This window comes from Pezoporus occidentalis, unplaced genomic scaffold, assembly GCF_034315485.1.
Source record: "Pezoporus occidentalis ecotype Australia unplaced genomic scaffold, CSIRO_AGI_Poc_V1 ctg1075, whole genome shotgun sequence".
Taxonomy (NCBI): Eukaryota; Metazoa; Chordata; class Aves; order Psittaciformes; family Psittacidae; genus Pezoporus; species Pezoporus occidentalis.
Window position 1 is genome coordinate 14,286 of NW_026912860.1, and position 20,396 is coordinate 34,681.

Genomic DNA, 20,396 nt, shown 5'->3' on the forward strand with positions numbered 1-20,396 from the left:
CTTGAGCATCTTCGACAGGAGGGTGGCAGAGGACATCCTGGAGCTGGTCATGAGCGACCTCGACTTCTGGCTGGCGGAGGTGGGTGCCCCATGGCTTTGTGCCCATCCCCTTCGGTCCTTCCTCCTCCATCCTAAACCTAGGAGGGGTCTTGGGTACCAAGATGCAGCAGAGAGGGGTGGGGAATCCGGTCCCAGCACCATCCTCACCCGTGCTCCCGTTTCCAGATGCCCATCGTTGTGAGGAGCATCCGTGATTGCCTGCGGATTAGCAACAGGAAAGCGACGTGGGACAGGATGGACATGCTCCTCACCCTGATGGCCATCAAGCACCCGAGGGCATTGGCCATCAGCATGGTCCTCAATGTGCCCTTGAGATACAGGTACCAGCCTTGAGGGCTTGGTCCCTATGGCCACCAGACCCAAGGATCCACGGCAATGGATGATCTTAAGGCCCTTTCTATGATGCTGAAGAGCGGGTCCCTGCATCCCACCCCATGGCATTAGGTCTGGAATTGGATGACCTTAAGGCCCTTTCCATGATGCTATGACATCCCTGAGGAGCGGGTCCCTGCATCCCACCCCATGGGGAGCACCACCACTAACCCCCATATGGCATCCCATGGGATGCAGGGACCACGCTGACTCAGCACTCTGCCTTCCAGCGCTGATGTGCACATGTGGATCGTGACCATATCCAGGACTTTGGAGGTTCTACGGGAGCTGCTGGGGATGCCCCAGGACATCCGGGACACCTCCATCCCCAACTTGGTTGTGAGTCCCAAAGGGCCCTGATGAGTCCCATGAGACCTGCAGGCTCGGTGGGGTCTCAATGCCTGTGTTTGCCTTAGACCATGGCCTCCGCTACTGGTGGTGCTGAGGGAGCTGAGGAACCCCAGAACCTGGTGACTGCGTTCGTGCTGCTGGAAAGACTCTTGGAGCTGTCGAAGAAACCTTTCTTGGTGAGGGGGCATGGCCATGGGGCAGGACGTGGGCATGGGGCAGGGCACGGCCACAGAGAGCCCTCTTGGCCATGGGGCAGGGCATGGCCATAGGGACCCCTCTTGGCCATGACCTTGGTGACCATAGCCCTGGGTCAAGGCGTCCCCACAAGGAGCCCCCACCTCTTCCTGCAGGCATTGAAACTGCAGAAGCTCCTGCCCCACATCGTGTGCCGGCTCCGGGATGCTGAGGACGAGCTCAGGATAAAGGCCCTGATGATCATATGGAATGTGATGGGTCAACTCCCGAGTGAGGAGGCCAGCCCCATTGCCGTGGGGCTGGTGCAGGACCTCTGGCCCCTCTTTGATGGAGTAAGGGCTGCGTGGGACCCCTGCGGTGATTTGGAGCTCGCATGGGGGTGGCTCCAGGGCTTCACATCCCATCAGGATCTGCCCAAGTCCCCCCTTTTCCTCCTTCCCTCCAGGGATGCAGCCGGCTCCGGGAGCTCTCCATCCGCCTGTTCCAGTTCCTGCTGGAGTTGGTGTTTGGTGGCGACAGGAGGAGGATGCAGAGCGAAACCTGGGATCTGCTGCTCCCGCTCTTCATCCACATGAGCGACCAAAGCCACCGTGTGGCCGAGGTACAGACACCCCCCCGCCCCGGGTATCCCACATTCCCGAGGGTGGGATCAACCCCAAGGTGCCATCTCCCATCCCATCCTGTGCAGGCTTCCTGGGAAGCTCTCCTTGATGCGGCGACGCTCCTGGAATGGAAAGAGCTTCGGCGCCTATTGAAGACAAGGCAGACGTGGAGGGTAGCAGAGTGCTTGGTATGGGCCCTTCATCCATTCCTGTTCCCATTGGAACCCCTTGCACCGCTCTGCTCATTCCACATGCGGATGGGAAAGGGAGCGTTGGGACTGCTCCAGCCAATGGGGGCGTTCTGTAGCATCCCATTCCTTCTGCAGCTGGAGTGGAGCAGGAAGAGGGCTCAGGGATACCTGGACCAGAGCCTGCGGTACCTGCAGGATGCTCAGGTCCCCTTGCAAGAGGCGGTTATCGTTTAGGGGAAAGGCCGTCAGGTTCATTGGATCAGCAAAAGTCCCTAAAAGCGCTCCCCATCCCGGTCCCCACTGCCGCATCCCTGATGGATCCCGATGGATGCTGACGGATCCCAATGAATCCCTGTGCCCAGGATTGGCTGCACGGCCCCTAAGAGGGAAAAGCCCAAGGAAGCTGGAGCAGATCTGCAGAGGTGAGGAGGGAGCAGGGGCTGGGGGGATGCTGGGGGCATATTATTATGATTATTAAGGATTTGGCCTCAAAATGAGGGGCTGGGAGGGGTCCTGCAACCCCTTATTGCTTAGGGGCTCATCCCAGTCTTTTCCTATAGGGAAGGCCTGAACCCCATAGGGAAGCCCCCAGCCCCATAGAGATGGATATTCTCAGTCCCCTGTAGAGGTTTGTGGCCCCATAAGAGCTGGTCCTCAGCCCCATAGAGATACTCTACCCCCTTATAGCCCTCTGCCCTATAGGGAAGGTCCTCAGTGCCATATGGATGCATATATGGTCCCATGTAGTTGCATTTGATCCCATACAGAGGCCCCATGTCATATATGGAAGCCCATGGCCCCATGTGGAAGCCCTCAACCCAACGCAGATGCTCGTGGTCCCATCTGGAGGCCCCATGTCACATATGAAGTTCATAGTCCCATACGGAGGCCCTTGCTCCTATATGGAGCTCCTCAGTCTCACATAGAGGCCCATAGCTACATATGGAGTTCCTCAGCCCTAAGCCCTAGATGGATGCTTGTGGTCCCATATGGAGGTCCCATGTCATATATGGATACTCCTACCCCCATATGGATGCTCCTAGCCCCATACAGAGGCCCTCAATCCCATATGGATGCTTGTGGTCCTGTATGGAGGCCCTTGGTCTGATACGGATGCTGCTGGTCCCATGTTGTATATGGATGCTGCTCATAGGACCATATAGAGTCCCTCAGCCCCATATAGAGGCCCTCAGCCCTAGATGGATGCGGGTGGTCCCGTGTGGAAGCCCCATGTCCTATATGGACGTTCCTAACTCCATAAGGATGCTCCTAACCCCATATGGATACCCTTGGTCCCATATAGACCCCTTCAGCCCCATATGGTGGTCCATAGGAGGACACAGCATCCCCTATACGAGTCCCATGAAGCATCTCCTGTGGCTCCATCCACTCCAGGCACTGGAGATGTCAAGTGTCCCTTATGGAATCCCAGTGCCTCCCTATGGAATCCCAGTGCTCCCTATGGAATCCCAGTGTCCAAGGGGGGGGGGCCCTGTGTCCTATGTGGGGGTCACAGCCCCTCTTTGTCCACAGTACCAGAGAAGACACAAGATCCTCAGTGTCCCTTATGGAACTGCGGTTTCTCCCTATGCAATTCCAGGGTTCCCTATGGAATGCCAGCGTTCCCTATGGAATCCTAGCATCCCAATGGTAGTCAAAGCTCCTGCTTGTCCACCGTGCTGGAGAAGACGCAAAATCCTTAGTGTCCCTTATAGAACTGCAGTGTCCCCCTATGGAATCTCAGCATTCCCTATGGAATGGCAGCATTCCCTATGGAATGACTGTTGTCCCTATGAATGCCATTGTCCTGGAGGGGATCACAGCTCCTCCTATGGGATACAGGGTCAGACCCCCAAAACAGCCCCCAAATGGCCCCAAAACAGCCCGAAACCACCACCAAAACACCACACAGCCATCTCAAAAACACCCCAAAAAAAAACAAAAACCACCTTCTCATGCTTCTCCTGCATGATACAGGGTCAGAGGCCCAAAACACACCACAAACACACCAAAAACACACTAAAACACCCCCCAAACATACCAAAACCACTTCAAAACACCCCAAAATCACCTTGTCCTGCTTCTCCTATGGGATACAGGGTCAGAGACACAAAACACTACATAAACACCCGCAAAAAAAACCAAAACTTCCCCAAAGCATCTTGTCCTACTTGTCCTATGGAGTACAGGATCAGAGACACAAAACAGCCCAAAACACCCTAAAATCACCTTATCTTTCTTCTCCTATGCAATACAGGGTCAGAGCCCCAAAACACACCATAACACCCCAAAACCACACCAAAACCAGACAAAAGCACCCAAAACCACCCTTGTCCTGCTTCTCCTATGGGATACAGGGTCAGAGCCCCAAAACAGCACATAAACACCCCAAAACCCCTCCAAAACACCCCAAAACCACCTCCTCCTGCTTCTCCTATGGGATACAGGGTCAGAGACCCAAAAAAGCCCAAAACACCCCAAAACACCCAAAACCACTGAAAACCACCTTGTCCTGCTTCTCCTATGCGATACAGGGTCAGAGCCCCAAAACAGACCCAAAGCAGCCCCAAAACACCCCAAAACCACCACAAAAACACCCCAATACCACCGTGCCCTCCTTCTCCTTTAGTATAAAGGGTCAGGGCCACAAAACAAACACCCCAAAACCACCCTAAAACACCCATACCCACCTTGTCCTGCTTCTCCTATGAATTACAGGGTCAGCACCAAACCATCCCAAAATCACCCTAAAAACACCCAAAAACACCCCAAAAGCACCCGAAAACCATCTGGTCCCTCTTCTCCTATAAGACACAGGGTCAGAGTCCAAAAAACACCCTAAAACACCCCAAAACCACACCCAAAAACCACGAAAACCACCACGAAAACCACCCAAAAGCCACCTTCTTCTGCTTCTCCTATATGACACAGGGTCAGAGCGCAAAAATATCCCAAAACAACCCCCAAATACAGCAAAGCACGCCAAAACCATCTTATCCAGCTTCTCATATGGGATACAGGGTCAGAACCTCAAAACAGACCAAGAACAGACCAAAACCACCTTGTCCTGCTTCTCCTATGGGATACAGGGTCAGAGACGCAAAACACCCCAAAACAACCCCAAAATACCCCAAAGCCATCTTGTCCTGCTTCTACTATGGCATACAGGGTGAGAGCCCCCAAAACACCCCAAAACCACCTTGTTCAAATTCTCCTGTGGTATACAGGGTAGGTGCCGCAAAAGAGCCAAAAAACAGCCCCAAAACAGCACAAAACACACCCAAAACACCTAAAAAACACCCCAAACCACTCCAAATCCACTTTCTCATGCTTCTCCTATGGGATACAGGGTCAGAGGCACAAAACACCACATAAACTCCCCAAAAGTACCTTAAACCACCCCAAAAACACCTTGTCCTTCTTCTTCTATAGGATACATGATCAGAGGCCTAACCAGCACCAAAAAAGCCCAAAACACTCTAAAACACACAAAAATACACAAAACCACCAAAAAACACCCTCAACAAACCACCTTGTCTTCCTTTTCCTATGGGATACAGGGTCAGAGTCCTAAAAGAGAGCCAAACCAGCCAAAAACCAGCCCAAACCCACAACAAAACAGCCTCAAAACCCCCCAAAACACCCTATACCACCCCAAAACCACTTGTCCTGCTACTCCCATGGGATACAGGGTCAGAGCCCCAAAACACCCCAAAACCATCCCAAAACCACCTTGTCCTGCTTTTATTATGGAATACAGAGTCAGAGCCAACCCCCCCCCCAAAAAAAAACCCTAAACCACCCCAAAACAAACTTGTCCTGCTTCTCCTATGGGGTAGAGGTTCACACCACAAAACAGCCCCCAAACAGCCCCCAAAAAGCCCAACACAGCCCAAAATCACCTTGTGCTGCTTCTCCTAAGGGATGCAGGTTCAGAGCCATAAAACAGCCCCAAAACAGCCCAAAACAACCCCAGATCACCTTGTCCTGTTTCTCCTATGGCATACAGGGTCAGAGCCCAAAATCAAACCGAAACAAAACAAAACCACACCAAAACTACACAAAGCCTCTCCCAACCCAACCTGTGCCGCTCCTATGGCATACAGGGTGGGAGCCCCTAAAACACCCTAAAAACACCCTAAACCACCCCAAAAGCACCTTGTTCTGATTCTCCTATGGTATACAGGGTCAGTACCACAAAAGAGCCCTAAAATGGCCACAAAAGAGCCCAAAATACCGCAAAAACTAACCAAAAACACCCCAAAACACCCAAAACCACTCCAAAACCACTTTCTCATGCTTCTCCTATGGGATACAGGGTCAGAGCCACAAAACACAACATAAGCTCCCCAAAAAACACCCTAAACCACCCCAAAGTCACTTTGTCCTGCTTCTTCTATAGGATACGTGGTCAGAGCACAAAACCAGCACCAAAACAGAACAAAAACACCCTAAAACACCCCAAAAATACACAAACCCACCAAAAAATCCCACCCCAAAACTCGTCATGCTTCTCCTACGGGATACAGGGTCAGAGCCCCAAAACACCCCATAAACACCCCAAAACACTCCAAAACCACCCCAAAACCACCATGTCCTGCTTCTCCTATAGGATACAGGTTCAAAGCCACAGAACAGCCCCAAAACTGCCCGAAAAAGCCCCAAAACCCTAAGATCACCTTGTCCGGCTTCTCCTATGGGATACAGGGTCACAGCCCCAAAAACACCCCAAAACCACCCTGTCCTGCTTCTCCTGTGGGATACAGGGTCAGAGCCCCAAAATACCCCCCCAAAAAAAACCAGAACACCCCAAAACAATCTTGTCCTGCTTCTCCTATAGCATACAGGGTGGGAGACCCCCAAACACCCCCAAACCACCCCAAACACCCCGAAAACACCTTGTTCTGATTCTCCTATGGGATACAGGGTCAGAGTCCAAAAACAGCACCAAAACAGCCCCAAAACACCATAAAAGACTCAAAAAGTACCAAAAAAAAAACCAAAAACCACCCAAAACCACCTTGTCCTGCTTCTCCTATGGGATACAGGGTCAGAGCCTCAAAAGAGAACCAAAAATAAAAAAAACAGCCTTAAAACACCCCAAAACAGCCTCAAAACACCCCAAAACACCCTACACCACCACAAAACTTGTCCTGCCTCTCCTACGTCAGGACAGTGTCAGAGCCCCAAAACGGACCCAAAACAGCCCAAAAACATGCCCAAAACACCCAAGCCACCCCCCCAAACCAACCAAAACCACCCCAAAACCACTTTCTTATGTTTCTCCTATGGGATACGAGGTCAGAGCCGGAAACCACCCCATAAACACCCTAAAACCACCCCAAAACACTCCAAAACCACCCCAAAACAACCTTGTCCTGCTTCTCCTGTGGAATACAGGGTCAGAGCCCCAAAACCACCAAAAAAACCCTCTCTAAACCCACAAAACCTTCTTGTCTTTCTTCTCCTATGGGATACTGGTTCAGAGTCCTATAACAGCCCCAAAACAGCCAAAACAACTCCAGATCACCTTGTCCTGCTTCTCCTATGGGATACAGGTTCAGAGCCCAAAACCACCCCAAAACAAAGGAAAACCACACCAAAACCACCCCAAAACACCCCAAATCCACCTTGTCATTCTTCTCCTAGGGGATACAGGGTCAGAGCCACAAAACAGCCCCCAAACAGCCTAAAAACACTGCCAGAACAACCCAAAACCATCCCAAAACCACCCTAAACCAACCCAAACTGGAAAGAGGATGTCGGTAAGAAAATCAGATGGACCTTTCACCTGATGTAACTGCAAGGCAAACACAGAGGTGCTTGGCTGATTGCTTGGGAGCATATAAATATCGTGTAATCTGTTCAATAAAGGATCCAGCTTGCACTCTACCTCTGGGTCCGTGCCTCCATCCTCACAACTTTCTCATGTTTCTCCTTTGGGATACAGGGTCAGAGCCACAGATCGCCTTATAAACGCCCCAGAAACACCCCAAACAACCCCAAACCACCTTATTCTTCTTCTCCTGTGGAATACAGGGTCAGAGTCCAAAACCACACCAAAAAAAAACCTAAAAAACCCCCAAAACACCTTGTCCTGCATCTCCTATGGGATAGAGGTGCAGAGCCACAGAACACCCCAAACCAGCCCCAAAACCAGCCCCAAAAAACCCAAGATCACCTTGTCCTGCTTCTCCTATGGGATACAAGGTCACAGCCTCAAAAGACCACAGAAATAACCCTAAACCACCCCAAACCCACCCTGTCCTACTTCTCCTGTGCTATACAGGGTCAGAGCCCTAAAACACCCTCCCAAAACCCCCAAAACACCGCAAAACCATCTTGTCCTGCTTCTCCTATAGCATACAGGGTGAGAGCCTGTGAGGATGGAGGCACGGACCCAGAGGTAGAGCGCAAGCTGGATCCGTTATTGAACAGATTACACGGTATTTACATGCTCCCAAGCAATTGCTAGCTGTAGTTTCTCCTTCCCATGGTCTTTGACAGCTTTGATACATTCCAATCCCCACAGGATACAGGGTCAGAGCCCCAGAACAGGACAAAACCAACCTAAAACACCCAAAAACCAGCCCAAAACCACCTTGTCCTGCTTCTCCTATGGGATACAGGGTCAGAGCCCCCAGACAGCCCCCAAACAGGACAAAAACTCTTCAAAACGCCCTAAACAGCCCCAAAACACAACAAAACCACCTTGTCCTGCTTCTCCTGTGGGATACAGGGTCAAAGTCCCAAAAGAGCCCCAAAACATGCCAAAAAGACCCCAAAACCACCCCAAAACCACCTTGTCCTGCTTCTCCTATGGGACACAGGTCAGAGCCCCAAAACACACAAAAACCAGGACAAAAACACCTCAAAACCACCCCCGAACGAACCCAAAGCCACCCTGTCCTGCTTCTAGAGGATACAGGCTCAGAGCCCTAAAACAGGACAAAACCAGCCCCAAAACACCCCAAAAATAATCCCCAAACCACCTTGTCCTGCTTCTCCTATAGGATACAGGGGCACAGCCACAAAACACCCCCCAAACAGGACAAAAACAGGCCAAAAACACCCCAAAAACAGCCCAAAACCACCCCCAAAACCACCTTGTCCTGCTTCTCCTGTGGGATATAGGGTCAGAGCCCCAAAACAGGACAAAAACACCCCAAAACACCACCAAAATACCCCAAAGCCACCCCAAAACCACCTTGTCCTGTTTCTCCCATGGGATACAGGGTCAAAGCCCCAAAACAGGACAAAACCACCCCAAAACCACCCCAAAACCACCTTGTCCTGTTTCTCCCATGGGATACAGGGTCAAAGCCCCAAAACAGGACAAAACCACCCCAAAACCACCTTGTCACACTTCTCCTGTGGGACACAGGGTCAGAACCCCAAAACAGCTCTAAAACAAGTCAAAAGCAGGCCAAAACTGACCCAAAACACCCCCACCACCCCCCCAAATCACTTTAAAACCACCCCAAAACCACCTTATCCTGCTTCTGCTGTGGGATACAGGGTCAGAGCCCCAAAATAGGACAAAAACAGCCCCAAAACACCCCAAAAACCAGCCCAAAACCACCTTGTCCCGCTTCTCCTACAGGATACAGGGTCAGAGCCCAAAACCAGCCCCAAAACAGAATAAAAACATCCCAAAACAGCCCCAAAACCAGGCCAAAACCACCTTGTCGTGCTTCTCCTGTGGGATACAGGGTAGGAGACCAAAACCAGACCCAAAACAGGAGATAAACACCCCAAAACACACAAAACCAGCTCCAAAACACCCCAAAACCACCTTTTCCTGCTTCTCCTATGGGATACAGGGTCAGAGTCCCAAACAGCCTTAAAACAGGGCAAAAACAACCCAGCCCAAAATCACCTTGTCCTGCTTCTCCTGTGGGATACAGGGTCAGAGCCCCAAAAGAGACACAAAACTGCCCCAAAACACTCCAAAAACCACCCCAAACCACCTTGTCCTGCTTCTCCTATGGGTGGCACCCAGTGAGAACCCAAAACAGCCCCAAATCACCCCCCCCCCCCCAAAATGGTACCTTCTGGAGGTCGCTGTGGAGCTGCTTTAGCCTGGCCTCGAGCTGCGACACCTTCTGGGGTAGGTCCAAGGGGGGGGGGGGGGGGGGCAAAGGGCAATGGGGGGGGGGCACTGGGGTGTCCCCATATTGGGGGGGGATCCCAGACCCACATGTGGGGGTCCCAGCCCCACATACAAGGGGGACATGGGGGGGGGGGGTCTCCATATGGGGGGGGTCCCTGTACCTGATGGGGGGGGGCGCCCCCCCGCGGCCTCTCCGGGGGGGTGTCAGGGCTCAGCACTGGCTCCATGAGGGAGAGCAGGGACACGGCCCTTTGCACTGGGGGGGGGGGGGTGGCACGTCAGCACCCCAAAACCAGCCCAAAACAACCAAAATACCACAAAACCAGCCCAAAACAACCAAAATACCCCAAAACCAGCCCAAAACATCCCAAAACCAGCTCAAAACACCCCAAAACATCCCAAAACCAGCCCAAAACACCCCAAAACACTCTGAAACACCCCCAAACCAGCCTAAAATATTCGCAAAACAGCCCCAAACACCCCAAACCTCCCGAAACACCCACAAAGCAGCCTCGAACACCCCAAACCACCCCAAACAGCCCTGAAACAGCTCAAAGCACCCCAAAACCAGCCCAAACCCCCTCCACAACAGTTTAACACCCCAAAAACATCCTGAAACAACCCCAAAACTCCATGGTACCCCAATCAACCACGGGCATCTCCATCCCTCCCAACACTGCTGGCACCCCTAAATGACCCCAAACCCCATCTTTCTTGAGCCCCATAAGGAAGGGTCCCCACACCCAGCATGTTGGGGTGCAGGGATGCTGCTTTGGGTGACAGCCCCAGCTCATGGCCCTGCAGCAGGCTCTCCCACAGCCTCAGTCTAGAACCCAGCTGGGTCACCATGGCAACGGGTCAAAACGGCGCCCTTTGTGACCTCATTTGTGTCACCCTACTTGAGTGCTTTGCTCAGGGGAGCAGACAGTGACAGGAAAGAGCAGGAGGAAGGAGCCATTGGGTTGCTGCTGAGCTCAAGCCCTGTTGGTTTGCTCCAAGCTTTCCCCTTCGCTACCCCCTGTTTGGAGGGTGTTTGGGGTTGTTTGGGGGTGTTTTGGGGGTGTTAAACTTGTGCTGAGCCCCAACACCCCCACCCCCCCCGCAGAGGCCGCGGGAGGGCCCCCCCCCATCAGGTCCAGGGACCCCCCGCACCATATGGAGACCCCCCCATGTCCCCCTTGTATGTGGGGCTGGGACCCCAACATCTGGGTCTGGGATCCCCACACCAATATGGGGACACCCCAGTGCCCCTCCCCATTACCCTTTAACCCCCCCCCCCCCCCCCCCAGCCTTGGACCTACCCCAGAAGGTGTCGCAGCTCGAGGCCAGGCTAAAGCAGCTCCACAGCGACCTCCAGAAGGTACCATTTTGGGGGGGTTGGGGTGATTTGGGGCTGTTTTGGGTTCTCACTGGGTGGCACCTATAGGAGCAGCAGGACAAGGTGGTTTGGGGTGGTTTTGAGGTGTTTTGGGGGTGTTTTGGGGTGTTTTTTTTAAGTGTTATGGGGCTGTTTTGGGTCTCTGACCCTGTATCCCGTAGGAGAAGCAGGACAAGGTGGTTTTGGGGTTGGTTTGGGGGTTTTGGGGTTTCTGGAGTGTTTTTGTCCTGTTTTGGGTCTGTTTCAGGGCTCTGACCCTGTATCCCACAGGAGAAGCAGGACAAGGTGGTTTTGGGGTGTTTTGGGGGTGGCTGTGGGGTGTTTTTGTTGTATTTCAGGTCTATTTTGAGGCTCTGACCCCGTATCCCATAGGAGAAGCAGAAGAAGGTGTTTTTGAGGTGTTTTGGGCTGTTTTAGGTTCTGTTTTAGGTGTTTTGGGTCTGTTTTGGGGGTTTGACACTGTATCACAGCAGAAGCAGGTTTTGGTGTTTTTTTTTGGCTTTGGAGGCTCTGACCCTGTGTCCCTATAGCAGAAGGTGGTTTCGGGTGTTTTGGGGGTTGTGTTTGGCCTGTTTTGGGTCTGTTTTGGGGCTCTGACCTTGTATCCCACAGGAGAAAAAGGAGAAGGTGATTTTGGGGTGGTTTTGGGGGTGTTTTGGGTCTGTTGTTTGGGGCTCTGACCCTGTTTTAGGAGAAGCAGGACAAGGTGGTTTTTTTTGGGGGTTTTGGGGGTTTTGGTTTTTGGCCTGTTTTGGGTCTGTTTCCGGGCTCTGACCCTGTATCCCATAGGAGAAGCAGGACAAGGGGGCTTTGGGATATTTTGGGGGTGTTTTGGTGTTTTTGGCCTGTTTTGTGGCTGTTTTGGGGCTCTGACCCTGTATCCCACAGGAGAAGTAGGACAAGGTGGTTTTGGGGTGGTTTTGGGGTTGTTTTGGGGGTTTTGGGGGTTTTGGGGCTCTGACCCTGTGTCCCATAGGAGTATTAGGGCAAGGTGGGTTTTGTGCTGGCTTTTGGGGTGTTTTTGTCGTGTTTTGGGGCTCTGACCCTGTATCCCATAGGAGAATCAGGAGCAGGTGGGTTTGGAGAATGTTTTGGGGTGGTTTTGCGTGTTTTGGGGTGTTTTTGTCATGTTTTGGTCTTGTTTTGAAGCTCTGACCCTGTATCCCATAAGACAATCAGGACAAGGTGGTTTTGGGGTGGTTTTGGGTGTTTTGGGGTGGTTTTATCTTGTTTTGGGGCTGTTCTGGGGCTCTGACCCTGTATCCCACAGGAGAAGCAGGACAACATGGTTTTGGTTTTTGGGGGTTGGGCTGTTTTGGGGGTTTTCCCATAGGAGAAGCAGGGGGTTTTGTGGTTTTGTCCTATTTTTGTCATGTTTTGTGTCTTTTTTGGGGCTCTGACCCTGTGTTCCATAGGAGAAGCAGGACAAGGTGGTTTTGGGGTGGTTTTGGGGCTTTTTTGTTCTGTTTTAGGTCTGTTTTGGGGCCCTGACACTGTATCTCATAGCAGAAGGAGGACAAGGAGGTTTTGTCCTGCTTTTTGGGGTGTTTTGGGGTGTTTTTGGCCTGTTTTGGGTCTGTTTTGAGGCTCTGACCCTGTGTCCTATAGAAGAAGCAGGACAAGGTGGTTTTGGGTTGGTTTGGGGGTTTTGGAGCTGGTTTTGGGGTTTTTGGAGTGTTTTTGTCCTGTTTTGGGTCTGTTTCAGGGCTCTGACCCTGTATCCCACAGGAGAAGCAGGACAAGGTGGTTTTGGGGTGGTTTTGTCCTATTTTTGTCATGTTTTGTGTCTTTTTTGGGGCTCTGACCCTGTGTTCCATAGGAGAAGCAGGACAAGGTGGTTTTGGGTGGTTTTGGGGTGTTTTGGGTCTGTTTTGGGGCTCTGACCCTGTATTCCATAGGAGAAGCAGGACAAGGTGGTTTTGGGGTGGTTTGTTTTGGGGCTCTGACCCTGTTTTAGGAGAAGCAGGGTTTTCCTGATTTTAGTGTATTTTTGTCCTGTTTTGGACCTCTTTTGAGGCTCTGACCTTGTGTCCCATAGGAGAAGCAGGACAAGGTTGTTTTGGAGTGGTTTGTCCTGGTTTTGGCCTGTTTTGGGTCTGTTTTGGGGCTCTGACCCTGTGTTCCATAGGAGAAGCAGGACAAGGTGGTTTTGGGGTGGTTTTGTCCTATTTTTGTCATGTTTTGTGTCTTTTTTGGGGCTCTGACCCTGTATCCCATAGGAGAAGCAGAACAGGGTGGTTTTGGGGTTGTTTTCGGGTGGTTTTGTTCTGTTTTAGGTCTGTTTTGGGGCCCTGACACTGTATGTCATAGCAGAAGGAGGACAAGGAGGTTTTGTCCTGTTTTTTTTTTGGCGTGTTTTGGGGTGTTTTTGGCCTGTTTTGGGTCTGTTTTGAGGCTCTGACCCTGTGTCCTATAGGAGAAGCAGGACAAGGTGGTTTTGGGTTGGTTTGGGGGTTTTGGAGCTGGTTTTGGGGTTTTTGGAGTGTTTTTGTCCTGTTTTGGGTCTGTTTCAGGGCTCTGACCCTGTATCCCACAGGAGAAGCAGGACAAGGTGGTTTTGGGGTGGTTTTGTCCTATTTTTGTCATGTTTTGTGTCTTTTTTGGGGCTCTGACCCTGTGTTCCATAGGAGAAGCAGGACAAGGTGGTTTTGGGTTGGTTTGGGGGTTTTGGAGCTGGTTTTGGGGTTTTTGGAGCGTTTTTGTCCTGTTTTGGGTCTGTTTCAGGCCTCTGAGCCTGTATCCCACAGGAGAAGCAGGACAAGGTGGTTTTGGGTTGGTTTTGTCCTTTTTTAGGGCTGTTTTGGGGTTCTGACCCTGTATCCCATAGGAGAAGCAGGACAAGGTGGTTTGGGGCTGGATTTGGGGGTGGTTTTGTTTTTTTTTCCTGTTTTGGGTCTGTTTTGGGGCTCTGACCCTGTATGCCATAGGAGAAGCAGGACAAGGTGGTTTTGGGGTGGTTTTGTCCTATTTTTGTCATGTTTTGTGTCTTTTTTGGGGCTCTGACCCTGTGTTCCATAGGAGAAGCAGGACAAGGTGGTTTTGGGTTGGTTTGGGGGTTTTGGAGCTGGTTTTGGGGTTTTTGGAGTGTTTTTGACCTGTTTTGGGTCTGTTTCGGGGCTCTGACCCTGTATCCTATAGGAGAAGCAGGACAAGGTGTTTTTGGGTTGTTTTGCCCTGTTTTTGGCATGTTTTGTGCCTGTTCTGGGGCTCTGACCCTGTATCTCACAAGAGGAGCAGGACAAGGTGGTTTTTTGGGGCTTTTTTGTTCTGTTTTAGGTCTGTTTTGGGGCCCTGACACTGTATCTCATAGCAGAAGGAGGACAAGGAGGTTTTGTCCTGCTTTTTGGGGTGTTTTGGGGTGTTTTTGGCCTGTTTTGGGTCTGTTTTGAGGCTCTGACCCTGTGTCCTATAGAAGAAGCAGGACAAGGTGGTTTTGGGTTGGTTTGGGGGTTTTGGAGCTGGTTTTGGGGTTTTTGGAGTGCTTTTGTCCTGTTTTGGGTCTGTTTCAGGGCTCTGACCCTGTATCCCACAGGAGAAGCAGGACAAGGTGGTTTTGGGGTGGTTTTGTCCTATTTTTGTCATGTTTTGTGTCTTTTTGGGGGCTCTGACCCTGTGTTCCATAGGAGAAGCAGGACAAGGTGGTTTTGGGATGGTTTTGTCCTATTTTTGTCATGTTTTTGTCTTTTTTGGGGCTCTGACCCTGTGTTCCATAGGAGAAGCAGGACAAGGTGGTTTTGGGCTGGTTTGGCATGTTTTAGGGGTTCTTTGGGAGTTTTGGCCTTGTCTTCGCCTGTTTTTGGCCTGTTTTGGGTCTGTTTCAGGGCTCTGACCCTGTATCCCACAGGAGAAGCAGGACAAGGTGGTTTTGGGGTGTTTGGGGGTGTTTTTGTTCTGTTTTGGGTCTGTTTTGGGGCTCTGACCCTGTGTCCCATAGGAGAAGCAGGACAAGGTGGTTTTGGGTTGGTTTGGGGGTTTTGGAGCTGGTTTTGGGGTTTTTGGAGTGTTTTTGTCCTGTTTTGGGTCTGTTTCAGGGCTCTGAGCCTGTATCCCACAGGAGAAGCAGGACAAGGTGGTTTTGGGGCTTTTTTGTTGTGTTTTAGGTCTGTTTTGGGACCCTGACACTGTATCTCATAGCAGAAGGAGGACAAGGAGGTTTTGTCCTGCTTTTTTGGGTGTTTTGGGGTGGTTTTGGCGTGTTTTGTGTCTTTTTTGGGGCTCTGACCCTGTATCCCCCAGGAGAAGAAGGACAAGGTGGTTTTGGGTTGGTTTTGTTTTGGGGTTTTGGGCTCTGACCCTTTTGAAGCAGGACTGTTTTTGGTCTGTTTTCAGGCTCTGACCCTGTATCCATTTTGGGGTTTTTGGAGTGTTTTTGTCCTGTTTTGGGTCTGTTTCGGGGCTCTGACCCTGTATCCCTCAGGAGAAGCAGGACAAGGTGGTTTTGGGGTGGTTTTGTCCTATTTTTGTCATGTTTTGTGTCTTTTTTGGGGCTCTGACCCTGTGTTCCATAGGAGAAGCAGGACAAGGTGGTTTTGGGCTGGTTTGGCATGTTTTAGGGGTTCTTTGGGAGTTTTGGCCTTGTCTTCGCCTGTTTTTGGCCTGTTTTGGGTCTGTTTCAGGCCTCTGACCCTGTATCCCACAGGAGAAGCAGGACAAGGTGGTTTTGGGGTGGTTTTGTCCTATTTTTGTCATGTTTTCTGTCTTTTTTGAGGCTCTGACCCTGTATGCCATAGGAGAAGCAGGACAAGGTGGTTTTGGGGTGGTTTTGTCCTATTTTTGTCATGTTTTGTGTCTTTTTTGGGGCTCTGACCCTGTGTTCCATAGGAGAAGCAGGACAAGGTGGTTTTGGGTTGGTTTGGGGGTTTTGGAGCTGGTTTTGGGGTTTTTGGAGTGTTTTTGTCCTGTTTTGGGTCTGTTTCAGGGCTCTGACCCTGTATCCCACAGGAGAAGCAGGACAAGGTGGTTTTGGGGTGGTTTTGGGGCTTTTTTGTTCTGTTTTAGGTCTGTTTTGGGGCCCTGACACTGTATCTCATAGCAGAAGGAGGACAAGGAGGTTTTGTCCTGCTTTTTGGGGTGTTTTGGGCCTGTTTTGGGTCTGTTTTGAGGCTCTGACCCTGTGTCCTATAGAAGAAGCAGGACAAGGTGGTTTTGGGTTGGTTTGGGGGTTTTGGAGCTGGGTTTTGGGGTTTTTGGAGTGTTTTTGTCCTGTTTTGGGTCTGTTTCAGGGCTCTGACCCTGTATCCCACAGGAGAAGCAGGACAAGGTGGTTTTGGGGTGGTTTTGTCCTATTTTTGTCATGTTTTGTGTCTTTTTTGGGGCTCTGACCCTGTGTTCCATAGGAGAAGCAGGACAAGGTGGTTTTGGGGTGGTTTTGTCCTATTTTTGTCATGTTTTGTGTCTTTTTTGGGGCTCTGACCCTGTGTTCCATAGGAGAAGCAGGACAAGGTGGTTTTGGGTTGGTTTGGGGGTTTTGGAGCTGGTTTTGGGGTGATTTGGGTTGTACTTGGCCTGTTTTGGGTCTGTTTCAGGCCTCTGACCATGTATCCCACAGGAGAAGCAGGACAAGGTGGTTTTGGGGTGGTTTTGTCCTATTTTTGTCATGTTTTGTGTCTGTTTTGGGGCTCTGACCCTGTATGCCATAGGAGAAGCAGGACAAGGTGGTTTTGGGTTGGTTTGGGGGTTTTGGAGCTGGTTTTGAGGTTTTTGGAGTGTTTTTGTCATGTTTTGGGTCTGTTTCAGGGCTCTGACCCTGTATCCCACAGGAGAAGCAGGACAAGGTGGTTTTGGGGTGGTTTTGGGGCTTTTTTGTTCTGTTTTAGGTCTGTTTTGGGGCCCTGACACTGTACCTCATAGCAGAAGGAGGACAAGGAGGTTTTGTCCTGCTTTTTGGGGTGTTTTGGGGTGTTTTTGGCCTGTTTTGGGTCTGTTTTGAGGCTCTGACCCTGTGTCCTATAGGAGAAGCAGGACAAGGTGGTTTTGGGTTGGTTTGGGGGTTTTGGAGCTGGTTTTGGGGTTTTTGGGTCTGTTTCAGGCCTCTGACCCTGTATCCCACAGGAGAAGCAGGACAAGGTGGTTTTGGGGTGGTTTTGTCCTATTTTTGTCATGTTTTGTGTCTTTTTTGGGGCTCTGACCCTGTGTTCCATAGGAGAAGCAGGACAAGGTGGTTTTGGGTTGGTTTGGATGTTTTGGAGCTGGTTTTGGGGTGATTTGGGTTGTACCTGGCCTGTTTTGTGTCTGTTTCAGGCCTCTGACCATGTATCCCACAGGAGAAGCAGGACAAGGTGGCCTTGGGGTGGTTTTGTCCTGTTTTGGTTTTTTTGGGGGGTCTGTTTTGGGGCTCTGACCCTGTATGCCATAGGAGAAGCAGGACAAGGTGGGTTTGGGATGGTTTTGTCCTATGTTTGTCATGTTTTTTGTCTGTTTTGGGGCTCTGACCCTGTGTTCCATAGGAGAAGCAGGACAAGGTGGTTTTGGGTTGGTTTGGGGGTTTTGGAGCTGGTTTTGGGGTTTTTGGAGTGTTTTTGTCCTGTTTTGGGTCTGTTTCAGGGCTCTGACCCTGTATCCCACAGGAGAAGCAGGACAAGGTGGTTTTGGGATGGTTTTGTCCTATTTTTGTCTTGTTTTGTGTCTTTTTTGGGGCTGTTTTGTGTCTGTTTTGGGGCTCTGACCCTGTATCCCACAGGAGAAGCAGGACAAGGAGGTTTTGGGGTGGTTTTGTCCTATTTTTGTCATGTTTTGTGTCTTTTTTGGGGCTCTGACCCTGTGTTCCATAGGAGAAGCAGGACAAGGTGGTTTTGGGTTCGTTTGGGGGTTTTGGTGCTGGTTTTGGGGTTTTTGGAGTGTTTTTGTCCTGTTTTGGGTCTGTTTCAGGCCTCTGACCCTGTATCCCACAGGAGAAGCAGGACAAGGTGGTTTTGGGGTGGTTTTGTCCTATTTTTGTCATGTTTTGTGTCTTTTTGGGGCTCTGACCCTGTGTTCCATAGGAGAAGCAGGACAAGGTGGTTTTGGGTTGGTTTGGGGGTTTTGGAGCTGGTTTTGGGGTGATTTGGGTCGTACTTGGCCTGTTTTAGGTCTGTTTCAGGGCTCTGACGGTGTATCCCACAGGAGAAGCAGGACAAGTTGGTTTTGGGGTGGTTTTCTCCTGTTTTGGGTTTTTTTTTCAGTGTGTTTTGGGCTCTGACCCTGTATCCCATAGGAGAAACAGAAGAAGGTGGTTTTGAGGTGTTGTGGGCTGTTTTGGGGGTGTGTTGGGTTGGTTTTGTCCTGTTTTGGGGCTGTTTGGAGCCTCTGACCCTGTATCCCATAGCAGAAGCAGGACAGGGTGGTTTTGGGCTGGTTTTGAGGTGGTTTGGGTCTGTTTTTGGCCTGTTTTGGGTCTGTTTTGGTGCTGTGGTATGGAATACCTCCCTGGCTAGCCTGGGTCAGGCGCCCCATCTCTGCTTCCTCACAGCTTCCCCTCCTCCCTGGCAGAGCATGAGCCTCACAAAGTCCTTGGTCAGGGTAAACATCACTTAGCAACAACTGAAAACATCGGCTTCACCAACATTGTTCCCAGGCTGGAAGTCAAAACACAGCACTGCATCAGCTACCACGAAGGAGAAACATGACTGCTACTGCTGAACCCAGGACAGCAGCCCTCAACCCTTACTGCTTCGACCAGACCCTCCTTGTTAGTGAGGATGAGATCCAGCAGCGCTCCTCTCCTGGTTGGCTCATCCACCATTTGCAGGAGGAAGTTATCATCCATACACTGGAGGAACCTCCTGGACTGCGGCTGGGTTGCTGAGTGGTCCTTCCAGCAAACATCAGGGAAGTTAAAATCCCCCACGACGACCACGGCCTGTGACTGTGAGGCCGCTCTCAGCTGCCTGTAGAAGGCCTCGTCAACTTCCTCACCCTGATCTGGTGGTCTGTAACAGACACCTACAACAGTATCCCCCTGCCAGCCCGCCCCTTAATTCTCACCCACAGACTCTCAACTCGCTCGTCATCTGTCCCTGGACAGAACTCGGTGCATTGTAGCTGCACCTCGCACATAAAGAGCAACCCCACCACCCCTCCTGGCTGGCCTGTCTTTCCTGAAAAGGACATAGCCCTCCATGACTATATTCCAGTCATGTGAGCTGTCCCACCACGTCTCTGTAATTGCCACCAGATCATAGTCTCCTGACTTAACACAGGTTTCCAACTCCTCCTGCTTATTTCCCATGCTGCGCGCATTGGTGTACAGACATTCCAGGGAGCGAGCTGAGCACACCGATTTCACCCGAGGATTATAGGAGGCCTCCCAGTCTTCATCAGTTCTGGAGCGCTGCCCCACTGGGGCAAGCCCAGCTACAACCCCATCCCCCTTCGAATCTAGTTTAAAGCTCTCCAAATGAGCCCTGCTAATTCGTGCCCCAGCATCCTTTTGCCTCTGTGAGACAAACCTTTCCCACTTGTCATTGTCCAGACTGGTGCCCTATAAAACCAGCCGTTATCAAAGAATCCAAAGCCCTGCCTGTAGCACCAGTCTCGAAGCCAATTGTTTATGAACTGAATCTTCCCATTCCTTCCCACATCATCAGTGGAAGATGGAAGGAGTGAGGAGAAGATCACTTGAGCCCCAGACTCTTTCACCATCCGCCCCAAGGCCCTGTAGTCTTTCTTCATCCCCTTCAGACTGCGGGAAGCAGCTTCCCCCTCACCTGTCTGGAAGACCAGCAGCGGGTAGTAGTCTGTCGGGTGCACCAGGTTGGGGAGCGCCCTGGTGATATCCCTGATCCGGGCTCCAGGCAGACTACACACTTCCCTATGATGAGGGTCAACTCTGCATATCGGGCCCTCTGTTCCTCTCAGAAGGGAATCCCCTACTACAATGACCCTTCTTTCTTTCTTAACAGAGGCAGTCTTGAGGTGCAAAGTCGACCGCCTTTTCCTATGTGGCCTTGTGGGCTGGCCTTGCCCCACATTCTCACCTACCTCTCCTTCAAGATCCAGGGCCTCGAACCTATTACGGAGGGACACCTGGGGCATGTATTTTCAGCAAGTGTCCCTGAAATGGGGAAGGCCCCTGAGAAGCTCTCTCGGAAGCCAGGCTTTTACTCCTGGAACAGAAACCTCTGTGACTATGCCATAACCAGCTGGAAGGAAGTCTC

At 51.2% G+C, this 20,396-nt stretch overlaps 1 protein-coding gene and 1 long non-coding RNA gene across 2 annotated transcripts; one reads left to right on the forward strand and one right to left on the reverse strand.

Annotated features, from left to right (window-relative positions):
- Positions 1-986: 986 nt before the first annotated feature.
- Positions 987-2,005, forward strand: LOC134165609 (uncharacterized). Its single transcript, XM_062622579.1, has 2 exons — positions 987-1,310; positions 1,424-2,005. Exons 1-2 carry the CDS (start codon positions 1,068-1,070, stop codon positions 2,003-2,005), a joined length of 825 nt encoding a protein of 274 aa, XP_062478563.1. The 5' UTR covers positions 987-1,067.
- A 1,836-nt stretch (positions 2,006-3,841) lies between these two features.
- Positions 3,842-9,895, reverse strand: LOC134165606 (uncharacterized). Its single transcript, XR_009965587.1, has 3 exons — positions 9,742-9,895; positions 4,046-4,190; positions 3,842-3,888 (listed from the first exon to the last, which is right to left on the reverse strand). It is a non-coding gene; the product is annotated as an uncharacterized LOC134165606 (long non-coding RNA).
- Between the last annotated feature and the right edge of the window lie 10,501 nt (positions 9,896-20,396).